This window comes from Tripterygium wilfordii, chromosome 10 (assembly GCF_013401445.1).
Source record: "Tripterygium wilfordii isolate XIE 37 chromosome 10, ASM1340144v1, whole genome shotgun sequence".
NCBI lineage: Eukaryota > Viridiplantae > Streptophyta > Magnoliopsida > Celastrales > Celastraceae > Tripterygium > Tripterygium wilfordii.
In genome coordinates this window covers 405,259-423,676 of record NC_052241.1, presented here as the reverse complement: position 1 = coordinate 423,676, position 18,418 = coordinate 405,259, and the positions used below count along the sequence as shown (strand labels likewise).

Genomic DNA, 18,418 nt, shown 5'->3' with positions numbered 1-18,418 from the left:
ATGAAATTTGCCCCCACTATTTTGCTGCAGGGTAATTGGCACATCGTCCCCAGGATTAATTCCAAGCACCCAGAAATTTACCGACAGTAGTTCAGGAAAATCTCTCCTCAAGAACGTTTCAGAAGAATACAGAGAGGTTTGTTATTTTTTTGTGAAAGAGTAGAGTATTTCATATATCCATATTCTGATCAGAGTCAAACTCTTTTATAGGAAGAATTTAAGAACCAATATGACTCTTATGAAGTAACGTGACTTCTCGAACCAATATGATGTTTCAAAACAACGTGAGTTTTCAAATGACAGTTATTCAACTACCTTCCTACTTTTATCAGAACATGATTGTGACCCTTAGATATTAGTTTTACAAACTATACCAACAGAAAGTACTAGTGTGCGGCACAACTTGATAACGAGAAGATCACGCGAGGGAGTCTTTGATCCCATCTAGATGGGTTTGTTGCTGAGATCCTCCATTGATGGATCTCCATCGCAATACTGTCCATCTCTGCTCAGTCCGGGCTGTAATCAGCGGTGAAGACAAAGTTGTGGACTCACAGTCCGTGGAGACCGAGAACCATAATGGTCCGTTACTATCTTCTTCTTCTTCTTCGAAAGGGTTTAGGGTGATGTTAGCGCAGTAATCACTATAAAGAAGAAGATGAAGGAGAAAGATCACGGAGAAGATTGAGGAACGGTGGGAGTTCTTCATGAATGGTATTGGTCAAGGGACCTTGATTCAACTCATCTTCAGATGAATGGTATTACTCAAGGGACCGGTTGACTTTGAACAGCGAAGGCAGTTCTTTCCATCAGAAGACTTTGGTTGGCTAAGGATGGCCAGATAAGATCAATTTAGTCCATCCCGAGATGCCCCTAACCACTAGGCCTCTTTCCCATTAGGATTGCCCGGACTTGAGACATGTGACCTGGGTATGACTACACTAATTAACTGGTTTAAGGTTCAAGGAGAGACTCATATCTAAGATCTAAGAACGGGTTAGGTTTGAGTTCCAACGAGCTTGAGAGAGGTTGAAGAGGGTGGGGTGTGAAAATCTTAGATCTGAAAAACACAATGTCAATGCAAAGTCAATGTAAATCGATGTATGATTAATAAAATTCGGGGTGTGACTAAATTTTCTCATCACAAATACCATGACCCAACACACTTAGATCCAAGGTTTGGGCTTGCGTGCCGAGCCCCAGCCTTTTTGTTTATCAAAAATTTAAATTTCTTGTTGAAGTTCGGTTTCGAAAGCTCGAACCAGATACCTCTAACATGTGAACCTAAGGACTTACCATTAATTAACTTCAATTTTTTTAAAAAAGGGGGCAAGCCCGCCTGTGAAGGACCGAGCCCATCGCTAAAGGGTCGGGCCGGGCCGGGCCTAACACAAAGCTTTGACCTTGGTCAACGGCCCGTTCCGATCCTGTATTAAACGTCTACATATATGGGGTTGTGTTTTTTTTTCTATAACTAGAAATTCATCCAACATGATAAACCCAGGAACCGTGAGTCCCGGATAGCATAGGCAAATAAGTTGTCTTGCCACAGAAAACGATACTATGCAGTCAAGCGATTTACGGTCTCCATATCATTGTGTAACGCCATAGTGGCCGTCCGGTGCTTCATCTGTACCAGTACTTGCTACTGTAAATTCTGAAGAAGCGCGTATTTCAATTTGTCGACTGAGCTTTTCCATAGAAGACAAATGAGATCCAACACAACAACCCAGATCGCAAAATTTTAAGAAAATAAAGATTTTTTCATTCAAAGAAAACAACCCAGTAAAGCTTAAGACGGCACCAGCCATGATAAAGAAAGTAACACCATAGAATCAATCCATTTGTGCAATACAAATACTAAAATGGGAGGTTCTCAAATCCCCAAAAGAACATACAACGCTTTACCTCATTGTTATATCCTTCCTGTCTTCTTCCATTTCTCTTCACTCATAGAAGTTGCACCTTTTCATCAAGCATGACAAGGCTTTCTAAAGAAACCTCTACATTAAATCCAGGCAGGTAGTTGAACATTCGTACCCTTGAACCTTTCTTCTCCTGTAGGTCATAACCATATAAGATCTTGAAGGTTCTCCACTAAAAGTAGTTTATCACCCTTCTTTGAATACATCAAAGGCCACACACACTCTAAAACTCCAGGAACATCCCCGTTTCCAATAGTGCACAACTTGGTCCAAGACTCTCTCGCCCCATATTGCTTCATCGCATAGATTGTAAGCTTGCATCCAGAGTCCTTTGCTAACACACACAAACATCCTTGAAGGACAACGAGGAAACTTGGGTCAAAAGATTCAGTGTACATTGGCAATGTCAGCTCCTGAAACTCCTCCTTCCCTAGATTAAAAGCAACTAGTTTGACATCCTTACCCGAACTAGAATATTTAGTCAATAACCAATGTAAAGCATCATTCGCAAAGCACCCAACTCTACTAACAAAATATCCAAGATAAGGGAAACCTTGCACTGTTCTCCAACAATTTGATCTCAAACTATACAGCTTTACTTCATATGTCACTGGAGGGCCATGGATATCACGTCCAAATTGTGTGATGCTCACAACGGTGTAGTCATTGCGGGTGGATTCTTGGCCAAACCCATAGGAGTAATGACATATATCAGAGAGTCCATTTGATTTCTCTACAGACTCAGCAGGTATCCTTTTATAACTTCTAGTGAATGGGTTCCACAATGCAAGATCATGCTGGGAGTTTCCCAGCCAAATCAACCCATTACAACAACTCAATAATTGAGCGCCATGCTTTCCAGATTTCAGTGGGTTTCTCAACGGTGTTAATGGTCTATCGAGTCCCTCATCGAGACTAGCCGAATACATATTAGTGGAACTTGTTGCTGCTACGTGAAAAGGAAGTTCATCATGCCATTGGCGTTCTTCCAAAATAAGATGATGGTTAGCTTTGGTTTCGATGGAACGCTTGATGTGCAAATTGACAAATTATTGGCTGTCAATTAAAGCGCAACATGCCTTCGATACACATCTGGCACGAAGAAAATGCTTCACTGGCAGACGTGCAAGTATATCAGCCAGTACATCAGGTGGCAACCTCGAGAACAGGTCTACCCTGTCGAATCTGGGTATCTTCACTGAGAAGCAAAATAAATTGCATAATGAGTTTTGTAGCTTTCCCCCTATATAATCATGCAAATTGCCCAACATTGAAAATCTAAGCTAAGCTTTTTCGGTATCAAACTTCCAAGTGTTTATTGTCAATCATCCCTATCTAAGCTAGACTTAGTTCATTTACTTTGGACACTAAATATAGTCATTGAAATCTGGATTTTAATTTCGTAAACCTTGGAAGAACCGAAGCAAAGCATGCCAAAGGAGCTCCATCCATCTCACCATTGGTAGCTTAGAAAGTTAGAATACAAACTGCAGAAATCAAAATTAACTATCTGCATTACCCTCTCTATCAAACAAACAGGAAACAGCAAAAAATTCAACAATAAAAAATTCCAAGCAATCCTAATCAAAATCAAAACAAAATTAAACCATCCATCCTCATTCAACAGAATCCCCAAATCAAGTATCTTCAATTTCCTAATACACAAACAACAAAACAAATGGTGCGAATTTACAAAATTAAAACAAGGTATTCAAGACTTACTCCGGTACGTCTCGAAATGAGGACGGCATTTAGTCCTTCCAACGGCGAAATCCGAAAATTCAGATAACCAGAATACTCTCCATGGAGAAGGGAGAGCGAGGGTCGTCAAAGGCAGGGACTGTGAATTCGTTAATATGGATTTGGGCCGTCATCTTTTTGGTGAAAAGACTACAGCACGGAAGTCCAATTCCTAATGGAGTCTAGTACATTGGGCCTGATCATTCATTCAGGCCCAACTGGTAGTCCATGTTGGTCTCTAAAACAAGTCCTTAGACGTTGCATTCTTTTTGAACCAAAATGATATGTAACCCAACGTTTCGTAGCCCAAGATAACCCAACATGTTTATTCCATTGATTTAATTAAGGAAATAATTTTATTCCACTATTTATTTCAAAATTCATTGTTCAAAATTCATTGTTTTAATATAGATTCCATTGTTTTTTTAAAGCAAAATCTAGAATTCATTGCATTAGTTCTCAATCCATTATTTTTGAAATTCCATTGAAAAAAACAATGGAATTAAGATCCACCTGATAAAACTCATCGATAATGAATCTTTTTAAAAGAGTTTTATGCGTTGATTCCAAATATATAAAAAAAATTAAATATAACATGTATTTTGAGAGTTAAAATATTTTAAAATTTCATTTAAGACACTTTGGGCTATAACTATATGAGCTATCACCACTATTAGTTTTTGAAGGTCAATGGAATTTGCATAAAAAGGATGAGGGATGACTTTGGTCATTAGCGCGGCACTCAACACCAAATCAAGTTGCTTCTAGAAAACTAAAAAAAATGGCACTTGTCAATTTGAGGCTTTGTTTGGTAGCATATACGTCGCCATTTTTGCTAAGAAAATCCACACTCACATGGTGCGAGTATTATGAATATGCTATCTAATTTTCCACGCCATACCTTCTCGAGCTCGAAAAGAGATTAATGACGCGAGAAAGATGAGACAGTAGAGAACCATTGCAATAACAGTGAGTCCAATTAGGAAGAGGCTAACAATATATTTTAAGCGTATATTCTATCAATTATACTTTGTATGAAACTCACCCTTAATAAATTTAAAAGTGTCTTTCGTTGAACCCTCCACTAGTGACTGTTTGATTTAGTCAAATCATGCAAATTTTTGCTCGGATATGAAGTTGTCCTTAATCCTTAAGACAATAAAATTAATAATAATACAAACAAAGACTAGAAAGCTATCTAGAACCCGTTTACTATAATGATTTTATCCAATTGCATATTTTCGTGTGTGCTTATATATATATATATGTGTGTGTGTATGTATGTTCTTGACAAAGATTAGGAAGTTATCTAAAACACATTGACTAGAATGATTTTATCCAATTGTAGTATGTAAATGTTATTGTCACACCATTTTTTATTTATTTATTTTTTATTGTCACACCATTACCGTTAATGAAAATGAACCTAAAAGAAGTAAATATATTAAATTTGGCCACCTACCCTACCTTATGGAATTGACTTTGAATGCCACCCAAAAAAAAAAAAAAAAAAAGTTTTTGGCCTCTCTGTTATTTGACTGCAATGCCCTCACCACCATTACATCACGGATGACCCAAAATGTCATTCCGATAATAATTAAGAACCATTCACAGGATGCCAGCTGCAAGCCCACTTGGAGCTTCTAGATTCACCCCATTTGTGTTTACTTGTCAACGAAGGCATGGCAAAGAATCGGATCTGCATTGAATAGTATCAATTGAAATATTTACATATCTGAATTCTAATCTGGATTAGATTTCATATATAATTAATTAATAATTAACTAAATCCGAATTAATTTGAATTTAGATAAATAAATCGAACAATAACCTAATTCGGATTAAGGTCCGGACAAATAAACCGAAAAAGATTTTTATGTTTTGATAAGGATCCGATTTTAAATCGAACAAAATTTTTATATTTGAACCTGAATTTCAAACACATAACTTATTGTTCAAATTTTGGTTTAATCCAATTTGGACAAATTTTGTCATCTAAACCGAATAAAGTTTTGACACCCTAATTATGATAGAGATCACACCAATTAGTCTCCCAAGTTATCATCCCGACTGTTAAGTTATACGCAAATAGAATTTCTCTTACATGATATGAAACATGTGGAGTTTACGAATTCACTTGGATTCGGTATATTCAACTCAGCAAGTGAAATATTTAGGGTCTGTTTGGAAATAGTTTTCTGTTTTCAAAAATTGTTTTGGCTTTGAAAATTCATTTGAGTGGGTGTTTTCAAAAATTATTTTGTAAAACTGAAAATTGTTATTGGTTTTCAAAAACCAAAAAACCAAAATTGTATTTTGATGTTTTGTAAAATTTTTTTCTGTTTTCTATTTCCTCTGTCCTCTTTCTCCGCCCAAAATCATCTGCCAAATGAATTTTGTTTTCAAAATCTAATCTTGAAACCAGTTTTTGAAAACAAAAAACCAAAACCATTTCCAAATCCGCAACGTCTAACTTAAAAATATCGCGGATACTTTGGAATATCCCACCAACATCTGGGCCCAAAACGCGGCTTCCCTCTCATCTCTCCGCCGCCGGCTTCATAAACAACGACCGTTGGCTTTTCTTGGTGAATATGCATTACATTTTTGCCTATTAATAGTAATAATTCAACGGTCTTACAGTCCATACTTTTAAAATCACTTCTTTACTCGTCTCTCCAACCAACCACTCCAATTTAATTCAAACCATTATATAAATACTTCGCTTTAATTCCATTTCCCATCAAACCACAGAAGACAAATTGAAAATTTTTGGTGTTGCAGAGAGAGAGTTAGAGAAATGCAGGCGAATCCGATCTCCGTTAATCGATGTTCTTCTAACGATCTTGCTGAAATAAACGGAAAATTCAGCGAAGATGTTGAAGAGAAATTGAGGTTACAGATAGAAGAAGAAGATGAGGAGGAACCGAAACAAGAATTAGAAGAAGAGGAAGAGGAGGAATTCAGTTTCGTAGTCAGGAATCCCGATGGATCTCCGGTTTCTGCGGATCAGGCGTTCCAGAACGGTCTGATCCGGCCGATGTACCCGTTATTTAACCAAGATCTGCTCTACGAGTCCGGTACTCAAACTCTGCGGCCTCCGCTGAAGAAGCTGTTCGTCGAGGAATGCGATTCCGACAAATTGTCGGATGCGGATGAGGAAGTGTCGGGGCCGTCCTGCGCGTGGTCGGGGAAGGCGGTGGACGCGTCCCCTGAGCATTGGAAGAAGAGCAATTCCACGGGGTTTTCGAAGTTGAGGAGGTTGCGAGAATTGGTCCTTCGGAGCAACAGCGACGGCAAGGACGCGTTCGTCTTCTTCCATAGCAACAATCCTTCGTCGACAACAACAACGAAGACGACAAGGACCAAGAACATTGAAAAGAGCGAAAAGAAAGAGAACTACGTTGAGAAGAAGGCGGTGAAGGTGAAAGGGGAAGGGAAAGGCAAAACGGCACCGTCTGCGCACGAGCAGCTTTACGTTAAGAATAAGGCAATGAGGGAAGGAGAGAAGCACAGGTCGTATTTGCCATACAGAGTGGGGTTTTTCACCAGCGTTAATGGGATGAGTCGGAATGTTCATCCTTTCTAAGGCTTCCTCGTTCGGTCTGAAGTGTTTCTTTTTTTTTTTTTTAGGCTTAATTTTATTTCATTTATTATTTTTTTGGTATAAAAAAACTGAACAATTGTTAATTAGGGATTCTCATAATAACTCATATTTTTATCTAAATGAAGTAATTCACATACATATTTATATTTTATATACATAAATTCTCAGAACACTTTTTGAGGATGTGGATGATTGAATATATATATATATGAATTATTTTGGAGGGTGACCCACAAGAAGTGAGCTCACTAGTCGGTGGTAGTGACACTTTATCACACCCATATTTTCTTTTATTGAGGGATATTTCATCGCTACTATGTCGTTATTGGATGGTGTTCATTAATCATACATCGCGAGAAGGAAATTTTTGTGCTCATTTTCTTGCAAAATTGGTAGTGCAGTATGGTGATTCACTGATCGTTCGAACGTCTCCTCCTGATAAGTGATAACATCAAGTTGTATTTATTTGTTGATGATGTACGTGTTTGCTCTTATGACACTCGTTAACAAAGATCCTAATTTTTTTAGGTAGGATATAGATATTAGAAAACTTCCACTTATAGTGAAATCACTCTTTTAACATTTATTATGTTTCTCATTAGGATTAACCCAACAATAACCCCTTTTCACTCTATAAATGCAGCCTCAATACACCAAACAACAAAGCATATCTATACAAACTACAAAACAAAATTTTCATTAGAGATGGAAAGCATTCCTCTCCATGCTCTCTTTGTTGTTCTCCTTGTTTTCTCAGGTTTGTTCACTTAAATTTACTCATCTTTCTTTAAATTTCAAAAAATCTTTTTTATATACTCAACAATTCCCCTTCTTTTTTTCTTTTACGGTTACAGTGATGGAGCCTGAAACAGATGCTCAGATAAGGAAGGAGGTGTGCCAACAAAATATCGCCGTTGGTACTAATTGTGATGTTGTAGAATGTTCTAAGGATTGCGCTCAAAAAGTTAATCCGAACGCAACGGGTGATTGTATTCGCCCTGATGATAAATACTGCAAATGTAGCTGGCCATGTCCATGTCCATGTCCCTACTTATCTCCTTCAACTTATATATAATTCATGTATTAGAGCAACAGGAATTAATAAGACTATAAGAGTAGCAAGATGCACATTTTACTGTTTTTGCTCTGCTCTCTGGTTGTTGCCATTTTATAGCAAAATTGACAAGGGGTTCTACGGGGCCTGATCTCATCCGTAAGCCCACCGCGAGTGTTTGTCTTGGGCCTTGGGTTCTCTTGGGCCTGGGCAGTGAGCCCATACGTTTAACAAAGCTCACCACAAGTGGTTCGTCCTGGGCCCTGGGCCTTTATTGATGTGTGATTTCAAGTGCTACTATGGTCTATGGATATGATGAATCGGAGTACATAATAATTTGGACAACCATTTACATATAAATAAATAGTGTTCCTCATTATTCATTGAACTGCATATTATGGCAAAATGGTGATTATTCAATAAATGAGAGATTTTATATCCTTTAAATTATGCTAATTACTATTAAGTTATATATCCTTTAAATGGAAATTAAATTAATTTATTGAGTTGTGACATTTTACTTTTACTTTTTTTTTTGAGAAAACATGACGGTCCAATGCACTCAAACATATGACCAAATTTATCAATGGGTACCAAATGTGTGGAAAATTCAAAGAAATTAAATTTTATAACTGTGGAAGTTAAGTATTGAACCCAAAACATCATGCTCTGATACCATTTTATGATTTGTTACTTTATCATTCAACTTAATAAATTAACCTGTTGTGTTGAGACATTTCATATCATTTATATAATATTTTAACACATACATAGACCAAACTAGCTTTAACGAGTTCGTCTACGCTTTACACCCCTACTTTGTTGGTCAACCACTAAAATGAATCTCTCCCATTTAATAGATGTATATATCTCTAATAAAAGACTAATAGATATTAATGGCAAAGTTTCTTTCTCTTTGTTGTTCTCTTTCTCTTCTCAGATTTGTTCATTCAGTAGTGATATGGATCACAGTAGTTGGTATCCTAATTATCACATCTACTTAGTTATACGCACAAAATTTCATGTGTATCATGTGACATTGATGATGGTGTCGGAAGCAGATGCAGAGAGGAGGTGCTATGTTCTGATTCCAACACCATTGCCTAATTGCAATATTTATGATTGTACCCAAATGTGCTTCGATGTTCTTGCTCGTCGAGCCAAAGGAAGTTGCATCCTGGATCCTCTTAAGTCTCAAAACATCTTTTGCCTGTGTACTATAGAGGATTGCTAGATCTCCCTTCAATTTCTCTCAATTTGCTTCACTACTGTATATATCTTGTTGACTTGATGTGGTAATATAATGGGAAATACAGTACTTATATATATCCTAGGTTATTGATCTTATAATTATATACAAGGGAAAATTGATATTAGGTGCCTCAATTTAAATTTATTTTGCAATAGGTCTATCCAGTTTCTGTTTGTAACACAAGGTCCGTATGGTCCAGATAAGGTTTTTCACATACATTTAATATTTTTTAAAATCGAGAACGAATGTATACAAGGTTGTCCTTTGAACATTCAATACAAGTCTAAACTCGGGTTTGTCATGCACGTACACAGAAGTTTCTTACCTGACAACAGGATAAGTTGAGACAAAACCCAACCCTTCATCACAATGATATTACATCCAGTGGACATGAAACATAGGACATTCCGAGTCATATGGTGTGCTCCCAAAAAGATAATGCTAAACAGATAAAACAAACCGACGAAAATAAACCTATACAAATAATATAATTAATTAATGTGAACGTGGACAGTTTTTGACCAACCATGTCAGGCCTCCTACCTACGTGGTAAGCAGTGGAAAAATCAACCACTTTCGCTTGTTTGTTTTAGTAAAGATATTCCACTCATCATTGTGTACGTGGCTGCTATGAGCTGCATAATTTGACCATACAAGTGTTGTTCCAAACATGCCACATTTTGTCACAAGATTTACAGAATGTGTAAAAACAATGGATTAGGGTGGCCAAAAAAAAATCGATTATGGATCCAACAACATCACGTGTTTATGAAATATTTACATGTTCGAATTATAACCTGGATTAGATTTCAGACGTACTTAATTGATCAAACCCAAATCAGTTTAAATCTGAACAAATAAAACAGATAAGATTGTGTGTTAGGGTTCAGAGAAGTAAATCAAACAAGATTGTGTATTTAGATTTGATTTTAAACCGGACAAAATTTTTATGTTTGGAACTAAATTTTGGATGTATAACTTATGTCCAAACTTGATTTAATATGGGTCGGACAAATTTGATCATCAGGACAGAATTTTGTCACCCCTACTTCTTAGAAGGAAAATGTTAATGAGTGCCCTAGATAAGGAGGAAAAAATGCATAAGAACCTGAAGAAAAAATGCATTAGAACCTGAAAAAAAAATAAGTTTAAAAAATAGGTGATAGAGTATTCACACATTACACATGACATGTTGTGATATATTATAGTCAATGTTTAAAAAATGTTCTTTGGACACCCGTTAACACTACCATTTTTATAATAGCTTTTTGGACATTAAAACTCATTTTTCCTAGCAGAGAAAATACGATGGAATGAGTTTGAGATTTCACTTTCTAAATATAAACCGAACAAGAAAAATAATTGTTCTGATCCTCATTCTATCCTTTAAATACCAATCAAATATCCCGTAAATATTTCCATCAGTGGCAGTTTTGTAGAATATCACATGCTTGAGGGTACCAAAAGCTTTATAAAAAGAAAAGGGAAAGGAAAAAGAAAAGGGAAAGGGGATTCTCAATTTCTCATCCCAAAGTCCCCAACCCTAATTGAGCATCTTATCATTTTAAATTTTACTTTATTATTTAAATAATAAGTCATATATGATCCTTGTTTGGTGTACCTACTACCGATCTACAATTTACAGCGAAAGAAATAGGGGTCCACAAACGCGGCCTTCAAGTGATTTGGTATTTGGGTTATTTCACTGTTTCACACTGACGGTATTCGATTTCTCTATTTATAAAGGCAGAAGACGAAGATTGTGTGGTCTCTTTTCGTATCAAATCTCGGCCGATTCGATTCTCTTTTATAGGTATTCGACTCTTAGTCTTCTGGGGTTTTTGGGTATTTTGAGATACAGCGAGTGTGTGATTATGGCACAAGAGGGTGGCGCTCTGGTTACTGATGTGCCAGTGAAGAGACCAAGAGAAGATGAAGAAAATGGGGTCCCTGCCACTACTGTGTCCATGGAGACTGAGAACAATAAGGACCTACCGGATTCTATCTCTTCTGTTATTTCTGGGTGGTTCTCTGAAATTAGCCCAATGTGGCCTGGTATATTTTTTTTTTCATTCTCAATCTTTATTTTTTACTTCTTGGGTGCTAAGAAATTTTAAGAGAAAAGAACAGAAAAGTGTTTGTGTTTAATATCTTATTCCAATTCATGAATATTGTTTAGTTCTTTGTATGGGGAGTTGCGAAGACGCTTCCTCTTAATCCCAATTTTCAATCTTGGAGAGAGGGTGTGCGTATTGTTTGGGAACCTGTGCCTTTGTAAGCTTTTTAGTATTTGTGGATGGGTGCATCTAAATACACACAACTTTTACTAGGTACACACAACACTGATTTCAATGTATTGCACACATAATTCGGAATTCTATGAATAAGAGACAGAGAAGAGGAGATGAGAGAGAGAGGCCAGTACTTTCTGCTTTGGTCATTGCCTTACATGGATGTGATGTGTCCCCCTCTCTCTTTATATACACACACATATATATCAAAACCCCATTAAACCTCTCTCTCTCACTGAAAACGTATCACACATATATTCATTCACGCGCATGCCTCTTTTTCCCTAGATTTTCCTTTGTTTATTTTTTTGTACATTTTTTTTATTATTTAGGTAATTTGAGGCAGATATTATAATTAATTAGATTTAGTTTGAATTAAATGGTCATGCAAAGTCCTTGATATTAATATTTAAAAATTTTCTTGAGTCATCATCAACAAAAATATGTTACTGTAAGTAGCAAACAAATGACAAGCTCTATATTTAGTATATTATATTCAACCTACCTACCATGACCAAGCAACAAGGTAACAAAGACTCTCAAATCCAGTGAATATGACGCATAAACATGAAAAAGACACATTTATTTTCTCATTCAACGCATGAAAAATAATGTGTAAAAACTAAATCACCAGTTGATAATAATTATAATTATAATGATAATAAGAAAGATAAGTATAGGGCTGCTGTAATGATTTTCAAACATATATGTCAAACACTTTCAACATGTAGTGAAAATTTCATAATCTCATATATTCCAATATCTAATATATATCAAAATACTATAATTTGGCCATGAACAACTTAAAGCATAAATCTGGCAACAAAGAAAGAATGTATGACACTGTATTATTATACATGTTGGCGGAAGATAGAGGAGGTCAAGTGAGGAAGGGGGTGTCACTAAAAGAAAATAGTAGGGGTGTTCATTTGGTTTATAAGACCGAGAGAAATAAAATGATCAAGAAAAAAAATAAAAGAAAATAAAACATACATGAAGATGTCTCCCCACTTTCACTTTAACAATAATCAATTTTAATTTAATGTATATAATGTTTGGATATTTATATAATATATATTAATATTTTTAGGTTTTTCGATTATAACCATATTTTTAGGTTTTTCGATTAGTCTCATAAACGTTTGTAATTCATTCATTTAGTTTTTTAATAAAATTCCTTGAGGTTTCCTCAATTGTTCTTGGAGAATTCTAAGATCTTGATTTCGTCGTGAACGAATTCAAGTGTTCTGATTCTGCGTTTGCGTCACAAATTGATTGTGTTGTGACTATGATGGCAAATTGAAAGTGTTGTTTGTTTTCTTGCTAGTTCAACGGGTTAGAGAAAGATTTTAAGAGATCAGGGCCAGGTTGGGTGTTCAAAAACCCTACCCAACCTGGCCCGTTGCCATCCCTATTAGTAAACCACAATCGATAAGTCCATAACTCCATAAGTCTATTAAAGTTATGATCAGTAAAATCGATAAGATTATAAAATTAGTAAGATGGTAAAATCAATAAGACCATATGGTAAGATCGATAGATCTTATCAATTTTGGGATTTTACATTTATTCGAATCGTTTTGGTTACCTAAGATCATACGATCTTACGATTAAAATCAGGATTTTGATAGCGGTTAAATAGTGTAAAATATATTTTGTTTATATTATTAATAGGTAAAAGTTATAATTACCTTAATTTAATATTAAAATAGTAATTTAATATTTAAAGTTTTTTAAGAATTGAGAGTGCAAGTTATTACAGTAGGAGAAGAAGGGGGACTTCTTGGGGTTGTGTTATCCGTACGGTTCTTAGACCAAGCTTTTTCTTTTTATTGGTAATCGGTAATAGAATGGAACAAAGTCGATGGTGATGTAATCATCAAACTGTTTGTACAGTGCTTTGCGCTGACCAAGGATCTAGGGACCCTATGCAATCAATCAGTCAGACCATAGACAGATAGACTTGTGTGCATTTAGCAAAAAAACCTGTGTATTTAGCAATTACCTTTGTGGATTTAGATTAAGCTTGATTGTGCTGGTTTGAATATGGGTTAGAGTTTGCTATTGGCATCGTCGTTTCTGATTTTGTGATAGTATCTCGTATGTATAATGGGTCTGTTTATGTTGAGCAGTGTCTTGCTACTCTTGCATATTAATTTTGAAAACCTGAATGGCTATCCAATATATGTTGCATTCTGTTCCACCTACTTCATTGTGAAATTGAAGAAACTTTCATGTCTGAAATTATGTAGGTGAGGCACACTCCTTGAAGGTAGAGAAGATCTTATTTCGAGGAAAGTCGGATTACCAAGATGTCATGGTTTTCCAGGTATCAAAGCTTTTGGATGTTTATTTTCTGTCTCTTGGCATGTTTGATACTTTCATGATTTCGATCAAAACTAATTTATGTACTGTGGTATCTTTTTAAAGTCTTCAACGTACGGGAAGGTTCTTGTTTTGGATGGAGTGATCCAGCTCACAGAGAGGGATGAATGTGCATACCAAGAAATGATCACCCATCTTCCGCTCTGCTCAATTCCTAGCCCAAGAAAGGTCTTCATTGTTTCTCCAACTTTTTTTGACTGTTCAACGCCGGAATTGGACTCCCTGCCCTTGGGGCTGAGGGGCAAGGCGCTCGACTGCTAATTAAACTCTCAGTTTGTTCCTCTAGATGCGAGTCTTTCTTTGTTGCTTAGAATATCGAGAAACTTCAAAATACTGAATTTTGCATTGCATATGCCACATTATAACTAGGTTGTCATATAATTTGCATAGACCTTGTATCATTGCCTCAGTGGCTCAGATATTTGATATGTCTCATTGATGGAACCGGACCATGCATGTTATGCCTACTTTTATAAGTAAATGGGGGATGTGCTTGTCAGTTTAGGATATAAGGCATTAAATTTATTGTGGTTGCAATTAAGCATGTGTGCTTTCAATCGTGCACCTATTATTTCCTTTTCCCATCATATTTTTTGTCTTTAGAGTATGCAGAATCACTGCATTAGATAGGATGACACTCATCAACTCAAGATCAAACACTCTACTTAGGAATCTTTAGAATTGGAATTGAGATTAAGAGACAAGGAACTAAGTGGCAATCCTTTGTCTAGAGATGAAGTTTTATTTATTTTTTTATTTTTTAGGTAACCTTTACGCTCAGCATGATTTCTTCATCACTCTTGACATGACTTTTCTTCTGACCATGCTGTCTTAAAACTTGTGTTGTTTGTCTTTCAGATTTTGGTTATTGGTGGAGGTGATGGCGGGGTTTTGCGTGAAGTGTCTCGCCATTCTTCTGTTGAACATATCGATATTTGCGAAATTGATAAGATGGTTGTTGATGTGAGTAATAATCTAGAATCTATAGTGGTTGTTAATCTTTTTACATTGAGATGAATTGTCTTCTTGATCCAATGAGTTGCTGTTCTGCACCCTTATTTATTTGTCCTCAAGGATCTTAGGTTTCCTAACGCAGGGGTTCTGTTTACGTTACCTAGGTTTCCAAGGAGTTCTTTCCTCAAATAGCTGTTGGGTATGAGGATCCTCGTGTAACACTTCATATTGGTGATGGTATGCTCAGCTGCTGCTATTACTCTTCCTCTTCTTCTTATTGAGATTTAATCTAATTCAGTTTGCGTGGTTTGATGTCGCAGGGGTTGCATTTCTGAAAGCTGTACCTGAAGGAACTTATGATGCAGTCATAGTTGATTCTTCTGATCCCATAGGTAATACCATGTTTGGAACTGTGTGGTCAAATCATTGTAATTCTGAGGAATATCATTTGAATTTTTAATTCTTTGATGTTTGATCAGGTCCTGCACAAGAGCTATTTGAGAAGGCCTTTTTTGAGTCGGTGGCAAAGGCTCTTCGACCAGGAGGAGTTGTGTGCACTCAGGCTGAAAGTATATGGCTTCACATGCACATCATTGAGGACATTGTAGCTAACTGTCGCCAGGTCTTCAAGGGTTCTGTGAACTATGCATGGACAACAGTCCCTACATACCCAAGGCATGTTCTTGAACTTTTCATCTTCATTTCTTTGGATGCTTGCATTTATATTTCAATAAGAGTGTGACTTTGAGACCCCTTATTACTTTTGCATCGTAAAGGTTGCTTGGCCTTAATACAAAGGGTTACTGATGTCTCGACGGTTCTCAAGGGCCTTGTAGATATTGTAGATTTGCTTTTCGTTGCTTTCTTACCTTTTTTCTCGGTGTTCCATGATAGCCAAACCTATATAAATACAAGACCTTTGAGTTCCTCCTTTTCTGAATCAGGGATTGTTTCATGCAGATTTTATTTATGGTTTTGTGTGGTATTATGCTGGGGTATGCATGGTGTTGAGTCTTCCTGGTTTACAAAATGCGTGGTGAGCGTTTTCCAACCTTAATAGTTTTATCTTATTTTTATTTTGTTTCAGTGGGGTGATTGGATTTATGCTTTGCTCAACCGAGGGACCCCCTGTTGATTTCAAGCATCCGGTGAATCCTATAGATGCCACCGACAGTGATAACGAATCAAAGCCCTTGAAATTTTATAACTCCAAGGTGCGATTTTTCTCCAATTGGGTTTCACTTCTTCACTGTCATTATATTTCACTTCAAATTCCCTTTTCCCCTTCCGTTTTCCACGTATTCTTGTGACAGTCTTCTTTTCGTTCATTCCAGATTCATTCAGCAGCTTTCTGCTTGCCTTCTTTTGCAAAGAGGGTCATCGACGCGGAAAAATGAGTTAAAAACCTTTGAAGCGTTGAAGAAGCAGTGGGAAGCTGTTGTAGAGTAGTATCCATCCTCAAATAGTCAATCCCCTGGTTAAACTTCCGGCATCATTTATGCCGGAAAGATTGCTTGTAGCATGGGTGGTTGATGGAATTATGAGGTCAATGCCATTCCTTGTGGGTTGCAAACTGCAAACACAGGAAGCCATATTTGGTTTTAGTTTATTCAACTAGTGGTTTTTCATAATGTTTACAGAGGACATGAGTGATTCTATATTTTATGAGATTCCTAGTCTGCGAATTATTTAAAAGATGTTGCTCTTTGCTAAGGTCTTTTCAGTTGTGCTGGAATTGATTTGATTTCCAATTCTCCTCTTACTTATATCTGTACACTGATGTTCATTTAGATTTAGTCCATCAGAACTTCAGAAGTGATGAATGTAACATAAAATGCTTACCAGGGGGAAAACTTTCTGCCCATCTAAACAGTGGAGGCTGTGGAGTTGGAAGAAAAATTATCTCACCCAAAAATGCATTTCCTTTTTGTTCTGTCTCATTTCACATCCAACACTTTATAATACATTAAATGAGAATCTTTTGGGGTTTCAATCATTATCTTCTTTTTTTTTAAATGGGGAAACGTGCAAGGAAGCTGATGAGAACCACACCGGCCCACAGCCACAGAGACCAACCCCCCTTGCCAACCAAAGCCCAACCGATGCCCTTACGGGCCGGCTGTAACCAAGGCCCATGGGCTGAATCACATGAAAACCTTAGCTGGTAGGTTGAGAGGACCCTGCGCTTATAAGCTAGGTTTGGTCCTCCTATTTTTCCGATGTGCGATCTCAACATTCCTTCCCCCTTGGGGGCCGACGTCCACGGCGGCTACGCTCGCCCTTCAGACGGCAGCCCTCTCCCGGACGGTAGCCCTTTCCCGGACGGTAGCCCTTTCCCGGGCGGCAGCCCTCTCCGCCAACGGACACTCTCAACGAGAGCACCAATGATGAGAACCACACCGGCCCACAGCCACAGAGACCAACCCCCCTCGCCAACCAAAGCCCAACCGACGCCCTTACGGGCCGGCTGTAACCAAGGCCCATGGGCTGAATCCCATGAAAACCTTGGCTGGTAGGTTGAGAGGACCCTGCGCTTATAAGCTAGGTTTGGTCCTCCTATTTTTCCGATGTGGGATCTCAACAGAAGCTTATGACACACTAACCTCCCCGTCTGGTGTGGCATATTCCAATAGCGGGGACACTAGTGTATCCAATGAAAATGAGATATGAACAAATTGGACAAATTGAAAAAAGCTATATTCGGGTTTGATCAATTAATTAGGTCTGAAATTCAATTCAAATTTAGGTCTAGATATATAAAATCCTCTGATATTGTCCAACCCGTAACTAATTAGGTCTGAAATTCAATTAAAATTTAGGTCTAGATATATAAAATCCTCTGATATTGTCCAACCCGTAACCGACCTAATCTTGGTTTGACCTCCATACTGATGGTGATGTCCTACAAATCTACAGGTAAACAGTGGCGGAGTTGGGAAGGATTGTCACTGGGGTCGCACTTTCTATAATGATAAACAATTATATACCAAAATAACCTATTAAGAGGACAAAATGATATTAGTTAAAATCACCCAAATAATCATAGTCATAAAAACAAACATATTACAATTAGACAACTAACAAATAAAATATTACATATATTAATTTTTTTTAAAAAAAAATTGAGTGGGGTCACTTGACCCCACTCCACCCGCCTATCTCCGCCACTGCAGGTAAAGCCGTAAAGCTACAGGTTGTTGATGCAGGTTT

At 37.1% G+C, this 18,418-nt stretch overlaps 3 protein-coding genes across 4 annotated transcripts; 2 read left to right on the top strand and 1 right to left on the bottom strand.

Moving 5' to 3' along the window:
* Positions 1-1,742: 1,742 nt before the first annotated feature.
* LOC120007075 (F-box protein CPR1-like) lies at positions 1,743-3,781 on the bottom strand. 2 transcript variants are annotated; one of them, XM_038857241.1, is made up of 3 exons: positions 3,648-3,778; positions 3,334-3,412; positions 1,743-3,123 (listed from the first exon to the last, which is right to left on the bottom strand). In XM_038857241.1, exon 3 carries the CDS (start codon positions 2,852-2,854, stop codon positions 2,066-2,068), a length of 789 nt encoding a protein of 262 aa, XP_038713169.1. In that variant the 5' UTR covers positions 2,855-3,123; positions 3,334-3,412; positions 3,648-3,778; the 3' UTR covers positions 1,743-2,065. The 2 variants fall into 2 exon arrangements, with proteins under 2 accessions (XP_038713169.1, XP_038713168.1); XM_038857240.1 differs by lacking the exon at positions 3,334-3,412 and having other exon boundaries at positions 3,648-3,781.
* Positions 3,782-6,465: 2,684 nt separating this feature from the next.
* LOC120007973 lies at positions 6,466-7,254 on the top strand. The gene has a single exon (XM_038858468.1). It carries the CDS (start codon positions 6,466-6,468, stop codon positions 7,252-7,254), a length of 789 nt encoding a protein of 262 aa, XP_038714396.1.
* A 4,019-nt stretch (positions 7,255-11,273) lies between these two features.
* Positions 11,274-16,952, top strand: LOC120007721 (spermidine synthase-like). The gene is made up of 9 exons (XM_038858123.1): positions 11,274-11,633; positions 14,122-14,198; positions 14,300-14,422; positions 15,113-15,217; positions 15,373-15,445; positions 15,529-15,600; positions 15,688-15,883; positions 16,296-16,422; positions 16,543-16,952. The coding sequence occupies exons 1-9, from the start codon at positions 11,453-11,455 to the stop codon at positions 16,603-16,605; spliced, it is 1,017 nt and encodes a 338-aa protein (XP_038714051.1). The 5' UTR covers positions 11,274-11,452; the 3' UTR covers positions 16,606-16,952.
* The last annotated feature ends 1,466 nt before the right edge of the window (positions 16,953-18,418 follow it).

Coding starts and splice junctions, on each gene's coding strand:
- LOC120007721 (XM_038858123.1), top strand. CDS start 11,453: ATGGCACAAGAGGGTGGCGCTCTGGTTACTGATGTGCCAGTGAAGAGA. Junction 14,199..14,299: donor AAGATGTCATGGTTTTCCAG/GTATCAAAGCTT, acceptor ATCTTTTTAAAG/TCTTCAACGTACGGGAAGGT. Junction 14,423..15,112: donor CAATTCCTAGCCCAAGAAAG/GTCTTCATTGTT, acceptor TTTGTCTTTCAG/ATTTTGGTTATTGGTGGAGG.
- LOC120007973 (XM_038858468.1), top strand. CDS start 6,466: ATGCAGGCGAATCCGATCTCCGTTAATCGATGTTCTTCTAACGATCTT.
- LOC120007075 (XM_038857240.1), bottom strand. CDS start 2,854: ATGTATTCGGCTAGTCTCGATGAGGGACTCGATAGACCATTAACACCG.